Genomic DNA, 24520 nt, shown 5'->3' with positions numbered 1-24520 from the left:
ATTTGTCCCACTGTAGTATGGGTGACAGCAATAACCCTGGGACCTTGCTTTCACTAGGACTTCAGTAAAGGAGAACATGGATCAATTACTCTACTAACGAAAGCATCATAAATCCTGAAAGTGAGTATCTCTAGGGATGACCCGGGAGGCCACCAAGGCCCTAGGAACCATGCCCTATCCAGCAGTACCACCCGCAGTTGTTGCCTCCAATGGCTCTGTCCCACACCCTGTTCATCCTCCCTGCGGCAATGGGGGAGAAGGAGCCAGGTGCTGGGACCACCAGGATGAGGACTCGGGGGTCCCCGCTTTTAGGGAGTACACAGTCTATGGGGAGGGGTTGCAGACAGATTCACAGGCACTGCTGTACACACATTAGGGTGCTTAGATGCGGAAATGTACCCCAAAGTACAGAAGTCCACCTGGAGGAGCTGGCAAAGGGTTATACGGGCAGCAACATTTTGACGGGTCATGAGAAATGAGTAGTTTTCCAGGGAGAGAAAATGATCCGGAAGGCAAACTAGGCAGCACAGGCAGAGGCCTGGAGCCATAAGACCTATCAGGAAGAGATCCTGTCATATAATGGGCACATTCACATGTCAGTTGATGGGTCGGTTGGCTGATTGAATGAATGAACGTATACAAGACGATTCTCATTTCACCACCACCACCACCACTTGCTGGGTCGTCCCTTGCCCACGGCAACCTTCACCTTAGCCTCCAGGCCCTATCACACCATTGTCTGGCCAGCCAAGCCTGTCCACCATGCCAGCCTGAGATTCTCGCCTGGCCTACAGTTCTCCCTGGTTAATAATGAGGAGGACAGGGTCGCCTGGGTGGCTCAGTCAGTTAAGCGTCCGACTTCGGCTTAGGTCATGATCTCGCGGTTCGTGGGTTCGAGCCCCGCGTCGGGCTCTGTGGTGATAGCTCAGAGCTGGGAGCCTGCTTCGGATTCTGTGTCTCTCTCTCTCTCTGCCCCTCCTCTGCTCACGCTCTGTCCCTCTCTGTCTCTCAAAAATGAATAAACGTTAAAAAGAAAAAAAAAATTAAATAATGAGCAGGACAGCCCTGTCCCCATCCCCTAGGGAAATGTCAACCCTGGCATTTACATGTCTAATGATGAACTCTTGTGGCCTTGATATGCTGCCTCTCACTCATTTGCTGCTCGTCAGCTAGAGGGTGAAGTCTGCAGGCCACGTGCTCCTGAACACCTTCTCCTGTGGAGAGAGTCTTGTTCTCTGACACAGAGGCCCTCTGAGGGGGGAGGGGGGCCCGGGAGCGAGACACCTCCCCTCCAGACACAGAAGGGGCATTCACCACCTCACCCACTCGGGGCAGTGCTGCCCCTGCACAGCCCTCCCTCCATCCTCTCCTGGGCCCGGGTGTGCAGCAATCTGGAACACCTCTAGGGTGGGCTGAGGGAAGGCGAGAATGTTCCAGGAGAAACACGGCCATTGCCCCGAGGCCAAGGCCCTGCAGAAAGCAGATGTGGCTCCCTCCTTGGCCCCCCCCCCCCCCCCACTGGGATAAGGGATCTCGGAGCTCTGACGACACCCCCTGGGGGGAAATAGACTGTTACCAAGTCAGAGAAAGACATCATTAAATGAGCATCTCCCCAGGTGGGTTCTGAGGACCCAAAGGGGGTCAGAGCCCAGGAAGTTGCCGCTGAGGCAGGTGCTGGTCTTTCTCAAGCACTCACTCTGCTGCGGCAAACGCCTGCTAGGAACTCCTTTCCCCCTCACACCTACTCCAGAAGCCCCACTCTCCGGATGAGGACACCGAGGAACTCGAGTTACGGGACCTGGCCGTGGTCCCGTTGCAACAAACGAATGGTGAAATCAGGGTTCAAAGTCAGATACTTTGCCTCCAAAATGCTCTTGCCCTCCAGGCAACACTGCCTGTCTACCAGCTTCTGTGATAATGACGCTGTCATTTATGAAAGTCCCTGTGATGTGGCAGGCACCAATCTAAGCACTTCACAAGCATTAGCTCATGTCACGCTCGGAACCACTTACGTATCCCATCCTCCTAGAAGTTAGTAAAGTGATTAAAACAACAACAACAACAACAACAACAACAACAACCCTGTTAGCCTTTGCTCTCTTGGGCTTTCTGGTCTGATGACAGACTCTTCTCCTGTAACATCAGTTAATGGTCCCAAACCCAGGCATCTGCGTGTGTGTGTGTGTGGGGGGGGGGGGTCATTCAGGAGGCATTCATCAGATTTGCAGCGTCTATGCTAACTGCTCACCCTGGTATCACCCCACACAGGGCACTTTTGGGGGTGTCTGCCTTTCTGGGGGCCACTCCTCACATAGGGGGGGCCTGGATTTGTCCCCAGGGGGAGGTCCCAACAGTGTGAGTCTCGGGTGCCAGGATGGGCTTTCTGGACACGGGAACAATCCCCCCTTTTCTAGAGCCCCATGTGGCCTGGGCCCCAAACGTGTTCCAGTACGAGGGTTTCCAGGTCCCAGGCAGCCCCTGGCCTGCTGAGGGCACAGACTAGCCTGCCAGGTTAACTGGGCCCCGAGGCTACCAGAACACCTTTCCAGAAGGTCACTAAACAAGAAACCTCAAGGGGCGACCGCAGGTCTCTGGGCATACAATCCGGGATTGGCTGGGCTGAGCTGGGCCTAGTGAGCCCCCGGAGGACTGAAACGGGGCCGGTGGTGGCCCGTGCAAATAAGGGACCTGGCGGCCAAGGAGCCCTGGGAGCACCTCCCCCACGGGCACTCCCACCCTGGGCTGCCGGTGGGGCTCCGAGGGGCCGCCAGGCAATCCAGGACGAGATGACGAGGAGGCCGGCTCTCCCCAGGAAGAGCCACACCTGAGCTTCTGGGAAGTGAGATCCAACAGGCTCCTGACAAAGTTTGGGGTTTCATCTCTTTTTGGGTAAATAAATCCATTTTTAATAAAACCCTGAGCTTTTAATACAAGTGCAGCCACAAAGACTGGAAATGTTATGAGAAGGAATTAACGGGGAGGAATGGGGGCTCTTGGGATCCCACGGCTCTTGTTTCGGAGTCTCAGTAATTATATTTTCAATATACTGAAACTTATTTCCAAAGACGAGGGGATGGGGAAGCATGGCCCCTGCCCGGCCCAGAGCCAGGCCCCTAAGTGGCTGGCCCTCCAGCTAGGGGCGGGGTTGGCTGGGAGAGTAGGTGGGAAGGCCCAGGAGGGTCAGGAAAGGGTCCATCCTGCCACAAGGCTCCTCCTGTCACAGGAACCCATGTTGTAAGCAGGAGGCCTCCTGGGAAAGGAGGCTCCCCTGAGAGGTTAAGGGGGCACAGGCCCCCAGGGTCCCGGCTCCTTGTGGCGGATAGAGCAGTATGGTGACGGGCTTAGGGGTTTGACTGGTGCCAGGCTGTCTGGGCTGCGAACCCTTCGAGTGAGTTACTTGATCCCTCGCTGCCTTGTTTTCCCCATCTATAAAATGGGTATCATGACAGCCTCCACCCCTGAGCAACTGATATTTGTGAAGCCCTTGGAACTGCACCCAGGACGCACAGCAAATGCTATAGACGTGACGGTCAGTGTTCACGGGGACCACCGTGAGCATCTGATGCAAGCTGAGTTGCCTCTCCGTAGGGAGCGCATGCATGTGATGTTCCAAAGGACTTTGGCACGTTCAGACTCCCTAGCACTCCGGAAACATACCACGCGTTCTACGGGTTAAGGTGTTTTCTGGGTGTCCTATAGAGAGAGCAGCTAACAGCCCAGGGAGAGCTAGCACTGGTTAAACACCTACTCTGTGCCAAGCACCGCACTGGGCACCCAACACAGGTACTCTCACGTTTTCCTCACAAGCCCCAGTGCGGGGGGAATATGTGAGGAAACGGAGGCTCAGAGGGTTCCAGAATTGGTCTCCCGTCCCGAAGTGTGGGGAGTGGGTCGGGTGCGGATGACTGGGGAATGGAGGGCTGGGTTGAGGTGGGTCTGGGGGACTCCACGGCTGGCAGAGGTGACAGGCCCGGGGCTCTGTGCCCAGTAGGTGTGCCAAAGCCAGGGGTGGGGAAGGTGTGCGAAACGGCCCCTGCCTCCGAGGTCTGGGTACTGGCGGGGAAGTCGGGGGCGGAGCTGAGAGGAGCTCAGACTTCTCTAGAAGGGACTTGTGTCTCCCTTCTGTGTGGCCTGCCTTTTCCAAAGCAGCCGGCCAGGACAGGAGCTGGAGCTATAACCCATCAGGCCCTGCCGGGCCTCGGGGGTCCCAGCCCACCTCTCTCCCCCGGGACTGCTTTCCCAGTTCCCTGACAGGATTAAGGACTTGAAAGGTGGACACAGTTTGCTTCAGGAGGTGGGAGGCGCCCGTGGGGGGAGGGGGCCCGTGGGGGCTGCAGGGGACTTCCGACAAGAGCTGCCACAGCAGATTCTGAGGCAGAAAATCCTATTTCTCAGTCCTTAATTCCAGTCAATTCCAGTCAAAGGGCTGATAGGCATCAGCTGGCAGTAATTTGTGCAGTTTATCTGCTCTTTTCACCTTCTATCGGTCCTTCACTGACGGGCAGGTCGACATGCCGCTGCTCGAGTGAGGAAATTAAAATTTGATGCAATAATCCCAAATAAGAAGGATTTTATTAGGTAATATATACACTTTAGATGAGGCATGCTGGCCCGATACACTGATAGAGAGAGGCATACATGCTGGGAGCCGCAGATAAAGAGGAAGAGTGAGGCAGAGTGGGCCGGGGTCCGAATGGAGGCCCCGAGGCCAGCAGAGGCAAGGCTGGGAGTGGGGATGCCTGGGTCCTCGGGTCGAGGAGGCTGGGCCTGCCACAGTGCTCCTTGGCCCTGGCCGGCCTGGGAAGTACTGAGTTAAGTCAGGATTCCACACTGTAAACGGACACGCAGGGCCCGGATCAAGGCATGGAAACCGATTAGAAGCCTGGGAAAATCACGCTTGGAGTATATGGGAATCGGCCTGCAGCAGAAAAAGCTGTGCTGGGGACACACAAGTGACAGTGCTCCTTTTAAGTGTGGGGACAGGGTGGAGAGGCCGAGCTGTGTGCCCACGAGAAGATTCTGTGGGCGCCTGGGAAAGTCCGAAACCTCCCCCTTACTTCCTCGTCTGGCTCCCCTGAGCCCAGTCGTGACCTAAGTGGTGGGGCTCACACCTGCTCCCTGGGAGCTCCTGGGGCATTGGCTTTAGTGGCCTCACGGCGCCAAAGGGACAACCGACTCATAACCTCTGTGACCAAATGCCTCGCTGGGTACTCTACACAAGCATGCAACCTCTAATCCTTGAAGCCCTCGGGGGATGGAGACACTACTGTAGACATTCCCTGTCTGTTGCCCAGCGAGGAAGCCATCCAGAGTGTGTGTGATTTGGCCAAGGTGGGTGCGGGGACCTGCTCCCAGTTTCCCTGGCTGCCTGGTCGCCATCACATCCTCACTTCAACCAACAAGTTGGCTTTGAGCATCTTCTCTGCACTCAGCCCTGGGCACGATGCCCTGGGAGACCCACTGGAAGCCTGAGACCGGGTCCCAGAGACTCAGGTACCTTGACTACCAGGAGCTCCAAAATAACGCACTCACACGTCGGTGAGCATTATACGGACAACTATAATTCAGTGGTAAATTATGCAGCACAGGGAGGGCTGAGGGAAAGAAATGGCTGGTTACGTCTACGGGCTGGTGAGGATAAAGCCAGGAAAAAAAAAAAATCAAAGAAAGGTGGCCAGTGAGCTGGGAACCAACAGACGGGCAGATTTTGTACTGGTGATAGGAGTGGCCATAAGGGGTGATGAGGATGGCAGGATGGTGAGAGGGCTGGTCTGACCAGGACATCGTTTGTTCGTTTGTTCGTTCATTCGTTCGTTCATTCATCCATTCATTCACTCCACAAACACATCCTTAGCACCCCTGATGTGCTATGCCCACAGCAGTCCCAATCCCTGCCCAACTACACTTCCAGTCCAGCAGGGAAGCAGAAGCTGAGCCAGCTGTCCAAGAGCGCTGAGTGCTAAGAAGGGGACATCTAGGGGCCAGGGACAGTTGGAAGGGCCTATCTTCTCTGAAAGGCCAGGGAAGGACTCCCTGGGCTGAGAAGATGTGGGGGTAGCAAAGAGACTTTGGAAGGAGATAGCCTTTAGCCTCAAAAGCTAGAGGTCCTGCTGTCCATGGACCACTAAGAAAGAGAAGGTGAGGAGGGGGGGCATTGAGATGTCCCCCTCCACCCCAAAAACATCCCCAGATGCCTGCAGCAGGAGACTAAAAAGGATCTTGCCTGTTAGGTCCTTCAGCCCATACCTGGCCCCAAGAAAGACGGGGCTACTACCCCCACAAACCCGGAGACTAAAGCACCGTGCTTCGAGGATGCCATGGTCAGGATGGACCACAGCCTCCAAACTGGAGGTCAGGCTTCCCTGGACTGTGGTGGCCTTACAGGTACAGTCTTCACCCTGATCAAGGGAAGCCTGCCTTTCACTGATAACCTAATCCTGTGAGCCAATGCAGGTGTGCATGTGGGTGCCCTGCTTTGCTCTCCAAGTTGTGTGTCTTTCCTCTAAGCACACCGAGCTCTGTCAAAAGGAAGGGCACGTTTTTCTTTCCACAGGAAAGACTCCCCAGGCTGCATGTCCAGGGTTGCACCTGCCGAGAGGAGCCAGTTTTTCTTAGTTTATCAGCCCAGTGTGTGTGTTTTAGTCGAGTTTGCACAAAACCACAGATGGCGACCAGGCAAGGGATGGGCGAGTGAAGCTGCCCGCTCCCAGCCCCTGCCAAGCAGGCAGTAGCACGTCTGGGTCTCGAAGATTCCCAGTCACAACCGACTGAACCAGAGGCAGACACAGAGCCCAAGGGCAGCCAATCTCCAGGCTGGCTGGAGATCTGTGACTGTGCAACGTGGCACAAAATCACGAGCACAGCCAATCAGGTGCCTCTTTTGAAAACGTGGACTTGAGAAATCCAAAGACACAGCAGTTAGGAAGAGCAGCCAGAGCTGTGTGCTCTCAGAGAAGAGCCAGGCCAGAGAGGGTTGGGGAGAGGGGGGTAAACGGCCGCCATCTTAGGCAGCACTGGTTGGCTGGGAGAGGCAGATCGACCCATGAATATGGCTGAGCCCAATCTGTTTGGGTAAGCCTGGCTGAGTCCAAATGTGCTCTCCAGACCAGGCTGGTTCCACAGGCATCCCTAGTATCCCACATAAATCTTTCTGAGCTGCTCCTGTTCGTTTATGCTAGTAAGTCTTTGTGTTTTGCTTCTTGGAACCCTCTGGGGATGAAGTGAGAGGGTGAGGACACGGGGTGCGGTATGAAGAGGGGGTTGGGTTTTCACTGTGCCAAGACACCCATCACTGACATGCACAGGGACTGAAGGGAATAAGAAATGCCAAGGAAGAGTCTGTCCTACCAAACAGGGCCTCCATCCCCAACGGAAGCTCAGAGGGAAGCCCCACGAGGGCCAGGGAGCATCTTACCGGAGGAGAATGCTCATAGATGTTAGTGCTGTAAGGCAGGTTGATGAAGATAGGGTCCATGTCCTGGACATCTGTGATGATGATGGCCAAGTTGGCCAGGGTGGACAGAGGCCTGGTCTTGTCTTGATCCTTAGAGGACAGAGAATACACAGCCTTAGGTTGTGACATTGTTGGCACGCGTACACGTACACACACACACACACACACACACACACACACCTGCACACATGACACCCATGTACACAAACCTGTGTGCCTATGTACGCACAGGTTCCCGCACTCCTGCACAAAGATCGTTAGTACACAGAAGTTCAAGAACTCTAAGAACCCACGGTGATCTCTGACCTGTGCAGGAAAACGCAAACAGGGTCCCCAAGGCCCAGCAGAAGGTAGCTTATCCAGTGTCACAGAGGAGGGTTAGGGTAGATCTCCTCCCCACCCCCCCACCCCCAGCCTAGCCCTGATCATGCTGGACACCCCACGGGTGGGATGACCGGCTTGGGGTAAAGAGACAGTGCTGTCCTTAGCAACTTCTCTTGACTCAGGCAGAGGCCACTGGCTGCCATCATGCCTACTTCCTGCCCCCTCTCACCCCAGGGCAGCAAGGGAAGGACCAGGATGGGCGTTCCTCAGAAGAAAGGCCTTCTCACAGGACAGGGGGCTAGTCTGAGACCTGTATCCCCGCCCCCTCCCCGTCTGCACCCAGGGTTCAGTGGTCAAGCAACTTTTCTGACAGAACAGCCGGGGGAGCTCCGGGGCATGTGACATTTGGGGGACTCCAGGAAGAAATCCTGAGAGGTCGTGTAGGCCATCCCCCTGCGGCCAGGCAGGCCGTGTTTAAACCCTCCTAGTCAATTGGAAGTTTAGTCTTACGAAAGCTCACCAAGAGAGGAAATCAGAAACACATCTTCTATTACCCCCAAATACACAGCCCCCCCATGATAAACTGATTAAATAGCCCACTGCTATCGAATAACGATAGCCAAGAGGAACAGGAACTACACGCTGAATACACGTTTCAGTACCAGGCACTGTGCTCGCACCTTGTTTGCTTTTGTAGATACTATGCGCCCATTATTCAGATATGTTCCCCGAGACTCACAGAGGTTAAGTAACTTGCCCAGAGTCACGCAGATGGTGCATGTGTAGCCCAGACTCAAACTCAGATCCTTTTGCAATACAAACCTGCCCTGTTTTGATCCGGGGCCCCGACATCATCTCAGCCCCTGACTTGCTGGGTCACTCTGCCTAAGTTCTTTTCCTTCGTGGGGTCTCAATTTCCTTCTCTGGGAGACGAAGGGGCTCAACGCAAGGACCTCCGTGGACCCTCAGGCCTGTAAATTCTCTGGTCTGGGATTTGAGAGTGACCGTCCTCTGATGGGGTCTCCCTTGGTCTGGGGTGACCTGACTGATGCAAAGCATTCTCCCCATTTCAACAAGCCTAGAGCCTGTTCCTGCCCTCCAGGTACACAGGTGCAGCAGTAGAGTCTTTGGGGGGGAGAGGGCAGGTTGTCCTAAGAGTCACGGAGAGGGTGAGGGACTTTGGGGATGAGGGGTGCGTGCGGTAGGGTGGGGGAGAGTCTGGACGCAGGAGGAGCTGGGCAGAGGATCCACCAGGGAGACACCTTCCCAGACTCTAAGACAACGGAACCCACAGCCCAGGCTTGGGGGCTGCCCGTGGTAAGAGCTCTCCGCCAGGGACCTGAACAACCAGGCAGACAGGGCCAGAGTGGGAGGAACAGAAAGCCCCTTGACCTTCGGAGCAGGGGAGGCCAGTGACCCTCATTTGCCGTTAGCAGTCTTCTGTGGGCAGCTGGCTTTGTCCGGCCTGGCACGTGCCCTCCCCTCCGTCCCGCAGTCCTGGGGCCACAGCCTTGCTCCCGCCACAGATGTCCCCACGCAGCCTATCTCGGATTCCACGGCTGGGGAATGGGGATGGCAGAGGGCACCCTGGCAGGGCAGGCGACACGCTGGGCTCCCAGCTGCCACTCTGGGGCCTGCAGCTCTCGGCAGCCGTCTCCGGGGAAGTCCTCACATTTCCCCACCTGGTGCCCACCCCGTGGCGGCTGGGACCCCAGCCTGCTCCCTGTGATGCCACACAGGAGACTCTCCTTGGGGAAATGCCCAGCAGCCAAGGGCACAGCACGGGTCCTAGGGGGGACTATGCAGGTGCAGGAGCCATCAATATCGAAGGGCTGCTCCCGTTCTATTGCTTCAGGGCCTGAGCGCTGGGAGATTAACAGCAATTTAACTGTATTCACCGTCTCAGCTTGAGCCCAGGCCTCTTGACAGGCCCGGCCACCCAGACCTGAGCCTGTGCCCGGCTCTGGTCTCTCCCCCACCAGCCCAAAGCCATTTTTACGGAAGATGGAAATTACTCCACAGGGACAGGCTCATAGCAAGAAAGAGAGCAAGCTTCTGTGCATTTCTGGGCCCCGGTGTGGGCAAATGGCGGGTGGCGGGAGGGACACCGCAGCTGGGTGCGGGGGCAAGGGAGCGCACAAGGGTGCAGGTGCGTGCAGAAAGCGGACCCTGCTCTCGCAAGCCCCGTCGGTCCCAGAAGTCAGGTTTACTAACAGCAGCACACGTGGCCTCCCAGGCGATGAACACGGAACCAGGGGAGAAAGGGAAGAACGTGAATGTCTCCTGTGGTGGCCTCCCCAGAAAAAGAGTGCGTTTCCTGGTTCTTGGGGCCTCTCTCCACCTTGCCCAAGCCTGGGGGAGCCCCACCTTTCACACTGGACCCTCGACCTAGTCCGTGTGTCTTACCCTAGGATCCGTGCTCTGTGACCTGCCAAGCGGAGCCCCCAGCACCACTGGCAGTCCCCGCTGCAGCGACACGGGGCCAGAGGGTATGTGTCAGGCGATAAGGGACAAACGGCCACTGGCTCTTGCCCTGAGGCCTGCTGAGGGCTCGAGCTGTGCCTGGAGAAGAGGCAGGAGCAGGCAAGACAGGAAGGCAGGGGTAGGAACCTGCTTAGGGTGTGACCTGCCTGTCCCTCAGGTCCTCCCGAACAGCAGGCGACAGAGGCCGAGCCGCTGTGATGTTCTGGAAACTCAGAAACTCCTGGCCGTGGGGGCCCTGGACGGGTGGCTGATAAGCCAGGTTTGAATGCTCGCTCCCTGCTACTCGTCGGCTTGTGAGTCTCAACAGCGTCAGCCATATAAGGGGATGATGATTCTCTCTCTCCTCTCTCTCCTCACTAACTGAACCCGGAATTTCCAGGCCCCAGCACAGTCCTTGGAGCACATAGCGTGCCCTACTCAGGATGCCTGGACCCTCTGGTCCCTGCATGTCGGGTGGTGTCACAACATAGCTGGCTTCCCACCTCGGCCTGACGTTCCAGAGAGCAAGGGGACACCCCACACCACGGATGTCCTGTGGGATTACCAGCGCGGGCACGGGAGTGAAGCTGCTGAGTCACCACCGTCACCTGAATGGCTCCCGTGCCTCAGTTTCTTCGTCTGTAACATGGGTCACTTGGTATTTATTACTTATGAGCTGGGGCTGCCGTGGGGATTCATGGAGACCATCCACCCGAGTGCTCAGCCCAGCCTGGCCCTTGGTCTCCCTGTGACTATCACCAGCATCACGATGGCTGAGCCTGACCAGCAGGGAAGGACGCCGATGTCCCGTTGCTCTCCCCCCAGGGTGGGGGGGGAGGCAGACATCCACGCGGGACTCACCGTGGCATTGACGGTGAGCTGGTAGGCCTGCGTAGTCTCGTAGTCCAGCTCCCGGATCACCGTGACGATGCCGCGGGCACTGTCGATGGCAAAGAACAGGGAGGGGGGCTGGAAGGAGTAGAGGACACTGCCGCCCGCACCCAGGTCGGGGTCCGTGGCGTTCACAATGAAGATGGGTGTCCCCACCGGTGTGTTCTGGGGGTGAAGCAAAGCAAACAAAAGGGTGAGAAGTGCTCGGAGCAGCTGCCTTCATCGGTGACTATTCCCCCGAAGCCCATTAACCACGTCCCTCCAGCCAACCGGACCCGCGGCTTTGTCATTTTTATTCTAAGAGGGTTCAGAGGAATTTAAAATGCAGTATCTGGTGGTTTTTTGGTTTTTTTTGTTTTTTTTTTTTTCCTTTTTTTTGATGGCCTCCTGGTGGCCGTAACAGCATCAGTTCTAAAGATGATCTGCTCATCCTGGAGTTCTGGATGAGGGCCTTTTGGTCCCCAAGCCCCCTGTTTCTTGGCGGTGCTGATTCGTCCGTTGAGTGCCCCTTTCTGCCCAAGCCTCGGGCTCGGGGGGTTCGGTGGGGCACCTGGGAGTCAGTGTGTTGGGAGGTTCAAGGGCAGGGAGCTGACAGGTGTGCACTACAGGCAGGTGGCCGGGGGCCCCGAGGGCTTTGCTGGCAGCATAGAGGTTACTTGGATTGCCCTGGGGTAGGGCATCCACAAGCCATCCCTGGGCCATGGCAGCCTGCTACGAGAGGCCCACAAGACCCACTCCAATATTACTACCTCCTGGGAGCCTGCCATGATTCCCTCTGCTATACACTACGTACGGACCCCCTGCCCTTTTGCGACTTGGGGTCTTTGGTGAAATATTGCTTCCTTATGGAACCTTCTAGACCCTTAAGGCAGGTCAGCCCCTCCCCCGCCCCCACCCTCCCCCGCTGTTTATATTAAGGTTCCCACCTCACCCTGGATGCTTTCATCATCCACATATCTTCTATAATTCCTTGGCCCCCACCTGTCTTCCCTCACGGCGCCTGTGCTCCGTGGAAGCCACAGGGCTCCAGCTGCCTTGCCTAGCACAGTGCCTGGCACACGGCAGGTGTTCAGTCAGTGTCCTGTCTCAAGACATGCGCGAGCCGCCCAGAGAGCGCTCAGCACATTCTCGGGATCTGTTTGCATCTCTGCCGGACGGCCAGCTCTCGTCACCGCAGAGCCCGCCACGGGGCCTGGCACGCGAGCCACGCCGGCAAAATGCTGGGCGAAGGAACCGATTCATAATTTAGTGAGCTCTGGGCACATCTGAAGATGGGCAAGCTAATGAGGCTCTTCGTAGAGACGAGAGGGTAAAAACAATCCCCGCTCCCGTCGACTGACTGTTACGTGCCAGGTCCTGTGCTGTGCGCTGCGTCTGTCCACCTCTGTGACAAGTAGCTTTCTAGGTGGCAGCTAGTATCCGGTTTTGGAAAAGGAAGCTAAGGCTCAGAGAGGTGAAGTGCCTTGCCCAAGGCACACAGCTAGGCAATGGTAGAAGGTGGCCTTGAAATCAGGTCCAATTCTAAGTCACCGATCTCAAGCTCTACGCTAAATACTTCTCTAAAACACCGATGGCAGTTCTCGTCCTGACTCTTCTGTGTGAAGGGGTCAGCTGCCAGCCTGAGTGAAGCCTCCTGGCCGGGCGTGTGGGACTAGGCCGTAAGTTCCCTGAGGGCAGAGACAGTATTCCTGGTCCTGCGTTTTTTTCACGCTGGGATAATGACTGGGTCCCTTCTGTCACCTGCAGGGTCTCTCTCGAGGAAGGCATCCGCGTTGCTGCCTCCTGTCTGTGCTGCTGGCCATGACGTGAGCCCTGTGTCACCGCTTTGAGCAACTTCTTTCACTGGGACATGCTGGCAACCCTTCCCCGGGACTATCTGCTTGAGGCAAGAGTGTTCTCTACAAGACCCCTGCTTAGGCTGGAAGGGGCCTCGGGAGAACGATGTGATGGAGTTGCCATGGTTTCTTTCTGAGTGTGCTGATTCTCCCCCATCGCTGAGCATGTGTCAGGCTGAATGAACAGGCTCATAACCTGTCCTTCTCCCACCAGCACTGAGCACAGGAGGCAGATAGGGAGGCCCCTCTCCTCCACACCATCCATGACTCCCCAGTGCCCCTTTGCATAGGACACAGGCCCTCATGGTCTGGCCCCGTCTCCTCCTTCATACTTTATTTCCTGGCAGGTATCCCTTCGTGGCCTTTAGCTAAGATCATGTGTAGCATCTATTCTTATCAGTTTAATATTTCCTGGTAGGTAGAGCTATTTGTACTTTCCAAACCCAGCAGGCTGCCTCACACCTTGGAGCCTCTGAACCTCCTTTTCCTTTGCTAGGCCTTCCCTCCTCAGCTCGGTGGCTTGGAAAACAGATGCTCTCTTTCCCTCCAGAAGAGCATCAAGTGTGCAAGGGGGCAGAGCGGACAAGTGCCAGGATTTCAGGGATCGATAGGCCTCTGCTGGAGCCCCAGCCTCTCTGTGTGTCTTTGGGTTCCTTAATCTCTCTGATCCTTAATCCCCTCTCTGTCCACCGGAGTCAATAACGTCCCATAGGGTTAGTGTGAAGAGAACGTGAGCTCAGGAGTGCAAATTTCCCAGCATGTAATAAGTGCTTAGAAGTTGGCAGTTGCGATTTTTGTCATCTGGTGCCTTCCAGAAGACTTGTAGACAAGAACGCCTTCGAGGGGAGGGCAGGCAGGTGTCAAGACGCACGATGAATATTAAGAATACCGTGCTGGGCATCCTCTGTCTGCACCCTCCAGATGCACAGAGTACCCTGCTCTGTCTCCCCACCCCCCCTGCCCCCGGCAAGACCTCAGTGGACAGCATCCACCCCCAGGTTCCCTTGCAGACTAGCTTCTGCCAGGGGGAGGTGCTGGTAGGAGCTCAGAGTTTGGGAAAGAGGCAGGAGGAGAAGGAGCCTGGGGGATACTTTTCCACTCCCTCCAGCTCCAGGCCAGCCGCCCCTCCTCCCTGGCTGCAGCCTTCAGTGGGGTCCAGGCAGGCAGCCCTAAGGGCTACTGCTGGTCTCAGGTGCCTCAACAGCCCTTCATGCCCCCTCGCCCTGCCCACCCTCTGTAAGATGTCTCTTCACTGAAATGCCTTTATTGGAACTGAGATGAACTTTCCCCGGGGACCTGATGGATACAGGCACTCTGAACATACATACCCGGGGCCACCGCACACAGGGGCCCGAAGTCTGAGGCCCTCTGGCACTGGGCTCAGTGGAGCCGGTCCCCGCCCTCACATGCCACCACGACAGCACGGGGCTTGAGGAGATCTTTACAAGCCTCTCAGCCAAACTACGGTTCTCCCTCTAGATCCAACACGCACAGCACATGTGAGCACCGGAGCCAGCCTAACCCTCCAAGCCATTCCATCAGGGCCTGGGTTCTGCCACCGGAGGAAGGGACATGTTCCCATTTCAGAGCAGCCAGCCCCCTGTGAGGCTGCTAGACAGCACTTCAGAGCACACCCCACATGAAGCCAGCGCCCAGAGGGGAGGGATGGCTCCCTCGAGAATGTCAGCTCTGCAGCCCCCTGCCTCGGGGAGCAGGGGACATTTCACCCGTGCATACCTCACGGTCCGGGGCAAAGGCTCTCTGGGCAACTGATTAGAGGATATAAAAGCGAGATCCAAGAAGACAGGGAAAAGGGGGAAAAAGAGGGAATGGCCCTGTGTCTGACCTTCTTAGATTATGTTTCATGCCCGGCAGTGAAAACCCATTTAATTTGTGCGTAACTTAGGAAAGGTTTTAAACGGGCCTGGCAAAGAGACATTCATATACTTAGAAGGGACAAGCCATTGGAGGGAAAAGAATGCTGACTTCCTGCTTTTCAGGTCCCGGGTGCCATGCTCTATCAGGGGAATGGGGCGGGGGGTGGTGCTCATCAGCACCGACAATGGGGGCTTTTCCAAGTACGAAGCTATTTCATGCAAATGTGCAGATGTACCCCCTTTAAAGATCTGCCCCTTCAATGCAAGCAGATTTCTTCTGTGAAGCCAGGTACACCTGGGCTTCCAAGCAGACAGTAGAACTTGGTGACTCAGAGCAGAGATGCCGAGTCAGACCCCCCCCCCCCCGCACCCCCACCCCCCCACCAAGTTTGAGTCCCAGCCTCTCTCTCCACTTATTGGCTGGAGACCTCAAACTTCTGCTGTTGAACTTACTCTTTTGGCTCAGTTTCCCTGTACCAGGGAAAATGTAAAAATGGAGTTGTTAACCGTACCTACCTCCAGGGTTGTAAGAAAGAATTAAGTGAGACAAGGTACGAAAAAAAAAAAAACCCAAAAAACTTGCTGAGTCAGGCACACGGCAATATTGAACCATACTCAATAAATGGTCGTTGCAATTATTATTATGGTAATAAAATACCATCACAAGCAGGGTGAGATGAGCTCTATTTAAAGGGAGATATTAAAAACAGCCAATCAATCTCTTCATCGTCAACCTAGACAAACGGGCATTTAAAAATTCAGAAAGAGAACATCTTTGTTGATTGGTTCATGGCTGCTGCGGACAGATCCAGGGTAGGAGAACATCTGGAGACCCTCCCCAGCCGGTTTGGAGGGCCTGGGAGAGGAGGGCTGGGGTCTGGGGAAGGGGTCAGAGGGGGGGCCTGGAGACAGCTCCTGAACCCGAGGCCAGGCCTGACCATGCACGACTCGGGGATGGCTTGCATGTAGGAGCAGGCAGGAGCCTTGGGGATTATCCAGTCCAGCCACAATTGGAAATATGATGCCTCGCCTTACATATAGTGCTTTATTTGCCCCACCCAGAGACTGCCAACCCCTGCCTCCCAGCCCACACTTTTTCCAAGTAAAGATGCTCTTTGTACTCACAGTTCTGCTCAAGGGGATGGATGTAGGCAGCCAAGTTTGTACCAAGCGCCTTCAGACCTAGGCCACATCTGATTGGTCCAGGGGTAATCACCTGACTCAAACAGGCCAATCAGATGGGGCCTTGCAAGTTAAACCAATTTTCTGCACAAACCTGACAAAGGTTCTTGCTATCTGTTCAGGCTGGGGTGGGCACCATGGCAAGCAGAAAGCCACAGTTACCAGGCAGCAGAGAAGCCACGGGCAGGCCAAGGAAGCCCATGTGCAGCGACGACAATGAGCACAGTGAGACAGAAAAGCAGAGACAAAGGCCTCTGAGAGCCTCCCCTAACCTGGTCGTCACAGGCCCTGCCTGGACTTCATTTTCTATCCCTGGCTGTGGCGTAGAGACTCAATCTGGGCTGTCCTTCCCATGGCTACCCCCTTGGCTTACACTGTCCTCCATGGGTCTCAGCTCCTGCCTGCCCCGTGGCACCCCCAGAATGTATCCAGCCACAGGCAAGGCCTCCTCGTTCCTGCAGCTCTGCCCCAGGCTCAGCCTGACTCTTGCCTGCAGGGATTCCATCCTTTTAACGCCCAGGCTGGGCCACAGAAAGCAAAGCTCCCTACCACTGCTCCTAGACTGCTGGGGGCAAGGGAGGTAATAATGGGGAGAAGAATAAAACAGCCTAGATGAATGAATGCGGGCTCCCTCTCCTTTTTAAGCGTCCCCAGACACTCCATTTAACATGCAAATCCATTCAGGTCATTGCAATGATCAGCATGAATGTGGAGGTGGCAGGGGCAGGCAGGGGACAGCTTGATCATGGGCTTGACACACTCAGCCAAGACAGGCCTGGATGAGCAATGCTCTGCAAGGCCAGGCTCTGCCCATTTGGAGGCAAGGAAACCAGGGGCAGGTACTCCTACGGAGTCTAGGCTTGGGGTTCAGGGGTCTACAGAAGCATTGCCAGGGTGGTCCTGAGCTGTGGAGGCAGGGCCAAAAGGCCCATTCCAGTCGACGTGGGCCGCCCCGTTCTGGGGCAACTTCTCCCCACATGTTCATTGTAGACTTGGCCCTGAGTCCACTTTCTTGTTGGAAAGGGGCGGCTGGTCTTTGGAGGAAAGGTTCCACAGGGCGTGATTGCTCCTGCCTCTGAGATAGGCCTCTTGGTTTGCTTCTCTGCCCCAGTTCTGCTCCTAGCACCCCTTCCTCTATGACCGTTCCTTCTCCCGCCCAGGCCTGCCCACTCCCTCATAGGTTCTGGGCCATTTCAAGGGAAATCTCCCCAGATGCACCGCCCATGCCTCCTGGGAGGCCAGGACCAGTGTTTAGGCACCACCCCCCCGCAAAACACTTGCACTGCCAGCTGGGTCCCTCTCAGCAGGGGCCCACTCCACGCAGGTCGCAGACAGGGCAGGCCCCCGCCTCTTCCAGTTCCCTGTTAAGCTCCACGCCACTTCTGATGGACCCGCTGCAAATGGGCCACCCTGTGCAATTCAGAGACAAATAAATCTTTTTGCTACTCCTGGGGTGACAAGGGAATAGACTCTGGGAATGTTCTGCTGTGCAAGGGATCTTGTTCGTTAATAATAATGATAAATAGCTCACTTCTCACATGCAGTGTGAGTTACATTACACTCCAGGCTTCTACAGAGGTGGCTCGGGGTGCTCACTGGAACAGTGGGGTGGGGGTGGGGGTGCGTGCAGAAGGGAGGAAGGGGCCGGGCAGGTGGAGCGGCAGAGAGGGAGGGCTCAGGAAACGGAGAAGGAGAGATGGTAAGGAAGGGGGCAGGGGAGGGAGAAGAAGGTGACAGGGGACAAAGGAAACTAGGAGGGGACAGTGAAAGAGCACAACAGGGGAGCAAAGGGCGATGGGGGTGAGGTGGGACAGCACGCCTAAGAAGAGAGAGGGAAGGAAAGAGGAAGAAACTGAAAGGGAGAAAAAGAGACAGTGCAGAGGGAAAGTTGTGAACAAAGGAAAAGTACAAAAGTTCGAGGTGCCAAGAGAAAGGAAGTAGAGCACACCGTAGCCTCTCATCTTCGCGGTGTACCCTCCTCAATTCGATTTATTCTGTACCTTCGACCCCACCTCCGCAAGAAGCCCTACCATTTCCACTGTAGGTGTCGTCTCTAAAGGCGTTATTAATATTTATGGAATGCTTGCTGGATGCCGCCACAGTCTTTAATATCTTATTATAAAGCCTGTTATAAAATGCATTAGTAATAAATTCCTGACAGATGGAGTTCTGACAAGGTGCGGGCGCCTTGGTGAATCGGAGCTGGGAACAGACGCTCCTGGAACGTGCGCATGCTGCTCAGAGGCTGGGCTGCCCCCCACCCGAGGTGGGGTGGGGGCGGGGAGGGAGCTCACTCCTCCATCCTCAGGCCCGGGAGCCATCAAATATTATCTCATCACCTCCTTTTCCCCCAGAGCGGAAGAATGAAAGCTCAGAGAAATGAAGCAATCTGTCTCAAGTCACACAGCTTTTAAGTGAGTGATGGAATTTTAGGATTCAAGTTCAGGTCACCTCTGTGTCCCGAGACCTCAGGGACCCTGCAGATGAGGGTGGAGAGTGGGCTCAGGGCCCCTGCTCAAGTAGGGCTGATTCACTCACTTCCCTCCTTGGAAGGGCTGGGAATGACATGGGAGCCGAAGACGGGGGGGTGGGGGCTCTGGGTTGTTTGCACTGGAGAAAGGAAGGCTGATGGGGAGCTTTAGCCCCCCAAAAACTCAGAAGGAAGAGAGTGTCCCAAAATTTGCACACTTCTACTGGGAATCAGGAAATGAGCTCCCACTGGGCCAAGAAGAAGTCAAATCAGAAGTAGAGGCCTTTCTGACAAGGGGGCTCCTGGGGCAAAGGGGAGGTGCTGGTGTTTTAGTTTCCATCGAATGCCACAGCAGGTGCCACTTCACTGATGACTCTGGAGGCAGGGGCCCACTGGGGCCTTGGGGAGGGTGTCATTCCAAATGTGAAGCTATAGAGGCTTTGTGGCATTCCAGCTTAGGGAAGGGGAGAAACGGGGTCTGTGGGAGATGGACCATATTTCTTTCTCAAAGAGGCAAGAAAGAGTGTGTGAGCTCCAGCTGAAAGCAGGTCCAAAGGGAGAAACAGTGCTTTGAGGGGGACCTGGAGAGGCAAGTGCCCACAGGGCCCCGATGGATGTCTCAGGTGGTCCCCTCTGTTCAGGGAGAGGGCACACTGGCTTGTGCACAAGCCCGCATGTGTATAATGGGCACTCCAGCACATCTCTCTGCAGAAGAGTCTGGAAGAGATCAATTCACAACGCCTCTTTTCTCTATCAGTGTCTGCTGTCTCTCACATGATGTGCACTGGACCCCAAAAGGTGCTGGGTCTTCCCTGAGAGCTGGGCAGACTGCTGGGTGGAGGAACAAGCCCTGTGGGCAGAAGGAGCCCCAAAGGGCTGAGCTCTGAGTGCCACACACCCTGGTATGATTAAAGCACTTTCCTAGCTATTCCACATCTCCTTGGGGCCAGCTCTGGCCTGTCCATCTGAGTCCCTCCCTCCTTCTTGGCCTCCAGCTGTGCACTGCCCATTCTGAATCCCAGGAAGACACCCATCAAAGTGCAGACCTGACTTCCCCACACCTGTGAGGGTCTTTGCCTGCCAGCGTGATCTTGGACTTGCTCCCCATTCTTCATTATGCACCAGCACCTGACAATTGTTGCTTCAACATCCCTCACATCCTTCCTTTTCTCTTTGTTATTTACCTTGGCCACCTCTGCAGTGACACCTAGCATCGTCACTTGCAAATCTATAGAAGGCATTCAATAAATGTTTTAACAGAATCGGGACTTCCTATTCAACAGGGCAGGTTGAACACGTCCATTTATTTCTGTTTTTGTCCCAACCCCTCACCAAAATGACAATATGATAATTAAAAATGCATAGGTCCACAAGGACAAAAAGAACAGGAGAGGAGGCAAAAGCAGATGAGAGACGTTGACAAAATCCTGGAAACTAGGAATTGATGGGACAGGAGCCTGCCTTAGGAAAGAGGGGCAAGCCAAAGCTCAGGCTGGCAACTCAGAACTCTGGAAAATCAGAAGCTGGAGATACCAGGTGATGCTCAAACCAGGGAGACCAACCGCAAATCTTTAAAGAGTAGTCAGACTCCCAAATGCCTTCTTTGGCTTGTGCAGAAGACAGGAGGCCTACTTTCTCAAGGGGCCAAGTTAGTCAGGCTCTGGACCCAGGCTGGGAGCTGGATAAGGCACTGAAAACAAGGAGGTCCAATGAAAATCTGCATCTCTCCTTCGCTCCCATCCCCAATCAGGCCTCTTTAGCCAGTCGGCCTCTTGAAGACTGACAGCCTGGCAGGAGATAGGAAAACTGGCCCAAGAGAAAACACTAATATTAACATGGTAGAGTTCTCACAAGGAAACAGCTAGGTCCTCACCAAATCACCCCATAGTGAAGTCTGCTGGTTGACAAGAGCACTCCACCCTACCTTGCCCTAACACACACAGCAGGTTTCCATGTGCCTAAATGTGAACACACTCTTAAATATAAACATACAACTGAGGGTCATGAAACATTTGAGAAGAGCCTCTACTATGAAAGACAGAGAGGGGTGGGTAGGGAGACAGTGGGAAGGAATAACAAAAGTAACTTTTTTCAAATGTTTAATTAATTATTTTGAGAGACAGCAAGAGAGTGCATGTGTATGTGAGTGCATGCACAAGTAGGGGAGGGACAGAGAGAGAAGGAGAGAGAGAGAATCCCAAGCGGGCTCCATGCTTAGCATGGAGCCCAAGACAGGGCTTGATCTCATGACCTTGAGATCATGAGCTGAGCTGAAATCAAGTTGGATGCTTAACTAACTGAGTCACTCAGGCACTCCAAAAGTGAATGTCTTTAACATCCAGAGAGACAAGACATAGCATCTTTGAAATCAGAACATTCTAAGAGGAAGAGATAATAGAAATGAAAAACTCAATGGAAGAGTTGGAAGATAAAGAAATTTCTCCCAAAGTAGGACAAAACTCAAAGAGATGGAGACTGGGGGAGAAAATAAAATTAGAGAAGTAGTTCAGAAGATCCAACACCCAACTAATAGGGGTTCCAGAGAGAGAGGAAACAGAGAAAGTGAAGGGAAGGAAATTATCTGAAAAGGGAGGTAAAAAAATCTCCCAGATCTGAATGACATGTTTCCAGATGGAAAGAGGCCACTGTGTTCTGAAGACAGACCCACACTGAAGCATAAAACTATGAAGTTTCCAAACACTCAGATTTAAAAAAAAAAATCTGATACACATTCAGAGATAAAACAAAAGTCTACAGTCAAAGGATCAGGAATCAAAATGGCACTGAAGTTCTTAACAGCAACATTATAGGCAAAGGAGAAATGACTTTACATTATGAGGAAAACGATTTCATTCTAGAATTCTATACCCAGCTAAACTATCAACAAATATGTGTTTAGAATAAACACATTTTTCAAACAGAGTAAAAAAAAAATCCCATGAATCCCTTTTCAGAGAGTGTGAACCAAGAAAGAGGAAACTATGGGACCCATGTAGAAAGAGACAAAGAAATTCTCTGGGTGATTCCCCTCTCATCCCCCATGCCCCACACAGGTGTCTTCAGCCACTTAGTCTCCAGAAGAGCAAAGTGAACCAGAGCACAGCCGTCTGGAGTGGAGCTGGAGGATGGATACTCCAAGGGGAATGCTGCCAAGAGAAATACAAACTGATAAAAAATCAATATACTTTTGGGGCGCCTGGGTGGCTCAGTTAAGCGGCCGACTTCGGCTCAGGTCATGATCTCGCGGTCCGTGAGTTCGAGCCCTGCGTCGGGCTCTGTGCTGACACCTCAGAGCCTGGAGCCTGTTTCAGATTCTGTGTCTCCCTCTCTCTGACCCTCCCCCATTCATGCTCTGTCTCTCTCTGTCTCAAAAATAAATAAATGTTAAAAAAAAATTTTTTTTTAAAAATCAACATACTTTTAATATACTGAGGGGAGGTACTTAATTATGTCAGAATATTTAGAGTAAGTGATAGGTTCACAGAACCCTAAGCAAACAAATAAGAAAGAGAGGTAATCATTAACTCTAGAGAAAACAAAAAAGGATTTTTTTTTTTAAATTTCAGTACGCTATGTGGCACAGTTTGAATAATATGTACACAGTCACAATGCCTTAGACACTAAATGTCATGTGGGCTCTGGTTAAGTCGGGCGGATGGGTAGAGCATGTTAGGAGTGGGGGGTGTGTGTGCGTGCGCCGCAGAGATGAGGTAGAGGGTGGGGCAAAAGTGCCATTCTCATCCTTCAGAGCTGGAAGTCAATATCTAAAACTGAAAAATGTACACGCATGTGATTTGGAAATAAGAAGGTAACGATCAGAAATTGAAAGAGATTGTCTCAGGGTGGGAATCAGGAATGAGAAAGGGCAAGACGGGGCATTGATGTTTTTATTACAAACCTGGCTTTACTACCTAACTTTTAAACTCATGCAAATATGATGCTGATAAAAATTAATATAAAAGTGGAAAAATTGTATCTCCCTACAGGCTGGTCTACTGCAACCCTTCCTCTTTATTTTGGGCCTTGACCCTGTAATTGATCCCAGAAAGTCACTGCCCTAAAGCACTGATCTCCCAGCTTGTTCTCCTCCTCAGACACTATCACTGCCTCCAAGGCAAGGTCTCCTGGGCCTTGAATGTCACCACAGTCTGACCAAAGCTTCCCTCTCTAAACTCAGCTTTCATTTTTTGCCCCACTGAGACACTCTGCTTTGGCCAGACTGTTCTACAGGGCAGCCCCCAGGGTGTGGGCCCACCTCTAGCCTTTGCTCATGGTGCTCTGTGTCCTCCATCCAAATTCCTTCTGGTATTTTCCCTGGAGAGTAGGCATCACCATCCAGCATATAGAGACGACACTCCCTTCCTGGAAAAGGCTGTTGGCTCCCCAGGTTTCTAGGCATATGTGCCCAGGATGAGGTTGAGATGCTCTCTCTCCACCCCACACACATGGGCCCTGGCCTTTACACACGTGCTGGGTGTGCAGGGCTGGGAGAAGCCTCATCCAACAGACATCTGGGCCCTCCCTCCCTTCTCAGAAGCTTGATTTTCAGAGCGAGGTATGATCCTTAAGTGTGCAAAGGCCCCCGCTCCTCCTCATTCAGAGGTTAAGGAAACCCCAGGCCATTTTTCTCACCCCTCACTGCAGCAACCCCACCCCAGCCCCAGCCCAGTGTCCTTCCTATATAAGGAACGGCAGTAGAGTTCCAAGGCACCTCCTCCACCAAGTGCCACCTCCCATTAGCACCACATTCCAGGGCTGTCCACGCACCTGTCCTCCCCCAGACACCTTCTATACCTTCTCACTTGCTGACCTGCGGGAGCACAGGGCACCATGGACAGGCCAGCAGCTGGCTGAAGGCCATGTGCAGAGAGCACAGGACAGGAGGGCCATGATGGTGGGTGGCCCCTGTGCCCACACCGGCCCCAGTCCCCACAGCATGCTGCTTTCAACACCAGGCAGTGCCGCACCCTCCCCCAGGGAACCGGTTTCTGCTTCTCTCTGTGTGTTATGGGAGGAGTGACAGAGCGGAGGCATGGATCCGGATGACCTGGGCTGTTTAGCTTTACTCTCACACCCCTCCCCAACTTGAAAGTTAAGCTGATTGGCTCCCGGAAGCCAGCCCGCCTCCCTCCCCCGGCAGGGACTTAGAAGCCAGCTTCTGGAGACCTGGGAGCATTCATTAGGTGATGATTACTCCCCATGCATGTTGGCCTGACTGGAAAAAAAATCCAGAAACAACAGTTCTGAAATGTTGGGTCGCATTCTGGCTTTCCAATAACCATCTGCAGGGCTTTCTTCTCTGTTGTCACAGAGCATTAATGCAAACATTGATGCCTCGGTTTTCCCACCCAGGAAATGGGTATAACAATTCCCGAACTGCCTTCCACATAGCGCTGCAGGGGAGACAAAATGAGTCAGCAGTGGAGGAAGTGCTTTGAAAACTCAAAGGTCAAAATAAAAATCACCACCTTCTGCAGAAGTAGACAATTTGAAGAGAAAAAAAACTAGGGAAAGGTCGGATGTGACCTACAGAAGAATTCTCTCTAAAAAGCTACCCTGGAGGGACATAACCTGGGTTTTCTAGGTTCCAGGACACCGTCCCTGAGCCCAGGACTGTAGGGTGCTGAGTTCTGAATGGAAACAGGGATCAGCTGAGGCATGAGGTCGTCTTGAGATTTGCTAGATTACGGAAAATGACAATGAATAGATGCGTGGAGTCTCCTGGGATTTTTTTTAAGTAAGAAAAAGACTTCTGTGGGTCTCAGGTAATAACTCACATCTATTGAAGACATCGTATATGTCAGGCCCTGTTTTAAGCACTTTCCATGCACTATCTCGTACAGTCCTTATGGAAGCCTTGGAGCAGACACTATTACCATTCCCATTATCCAGATGTCCAAGGCCACGTGGTAGTAAGCAGGAATCCTGGGATTTGTACCCAGGCAGGCTGCTCAAGGGCCCAAGCTCTTAACCACCATGCTATATTATTCTCAGTGATGAGTGAGCAAAGTGTACGAGGTCTAGG

At 53.9% G+C, this 24520-nt stretch overlaps 1 protein-coding gene and 1 pseudogene across 9 annotated transcripts in view; one reads left to right on the top strand and one right to left on the bottom strand.

Annotated features, from left to right (window-relative positions):
- CDH23 (cadherin related 23) overlaps nucleotides 1-24520 on the bottom strand; it is a 420227-nt gene that overhangs the window by 225111 nt on the left and 170596 nt on the right. For all 9 annotated transcript variants that reach the window (XM_040485294.1, XM_040485295.1, XM_040485296.1 and 6 more), the window contains exons 7-8: nucleotides 11102-11296; nucleotides 7415-7543 (exon numbers count right to left, since the gene is read on the bottom strand). In XM_040485294.1, the coding sequence (XP_040341228.1) occupies nucleotides 7415-7543; nucleotides 11102-11296 (324 nt within the window). The remainder of the gene's footprint in view (nucleotides 1-7414; nucleotides 7544-11101; nucleotides 11297-24520) is intronic.
- Nucleotides 13316-13431, top strand: LOC121037605 (uncharacterized; annotated as a pseudogene).

This window comes from Herpailurus yagouaroundi, unplaced genomic scaffold (genome assembly GCF_014898765.1).
Source record: "Herpailurus yagouaroundi ecotype Mexico unplaced genomic scaffold, PumYag 163, whole genome shotgun sequence".
Lineage (NCBI taxonomy): Eukaryota > Metazoa > Chordata > Mammalia > Carnivora > Felidae > Herpailurus > Herpailurus yagouaroundi.
This window is presented reverse-complemented; position numbering and strand designations above follow the sequence as displayed.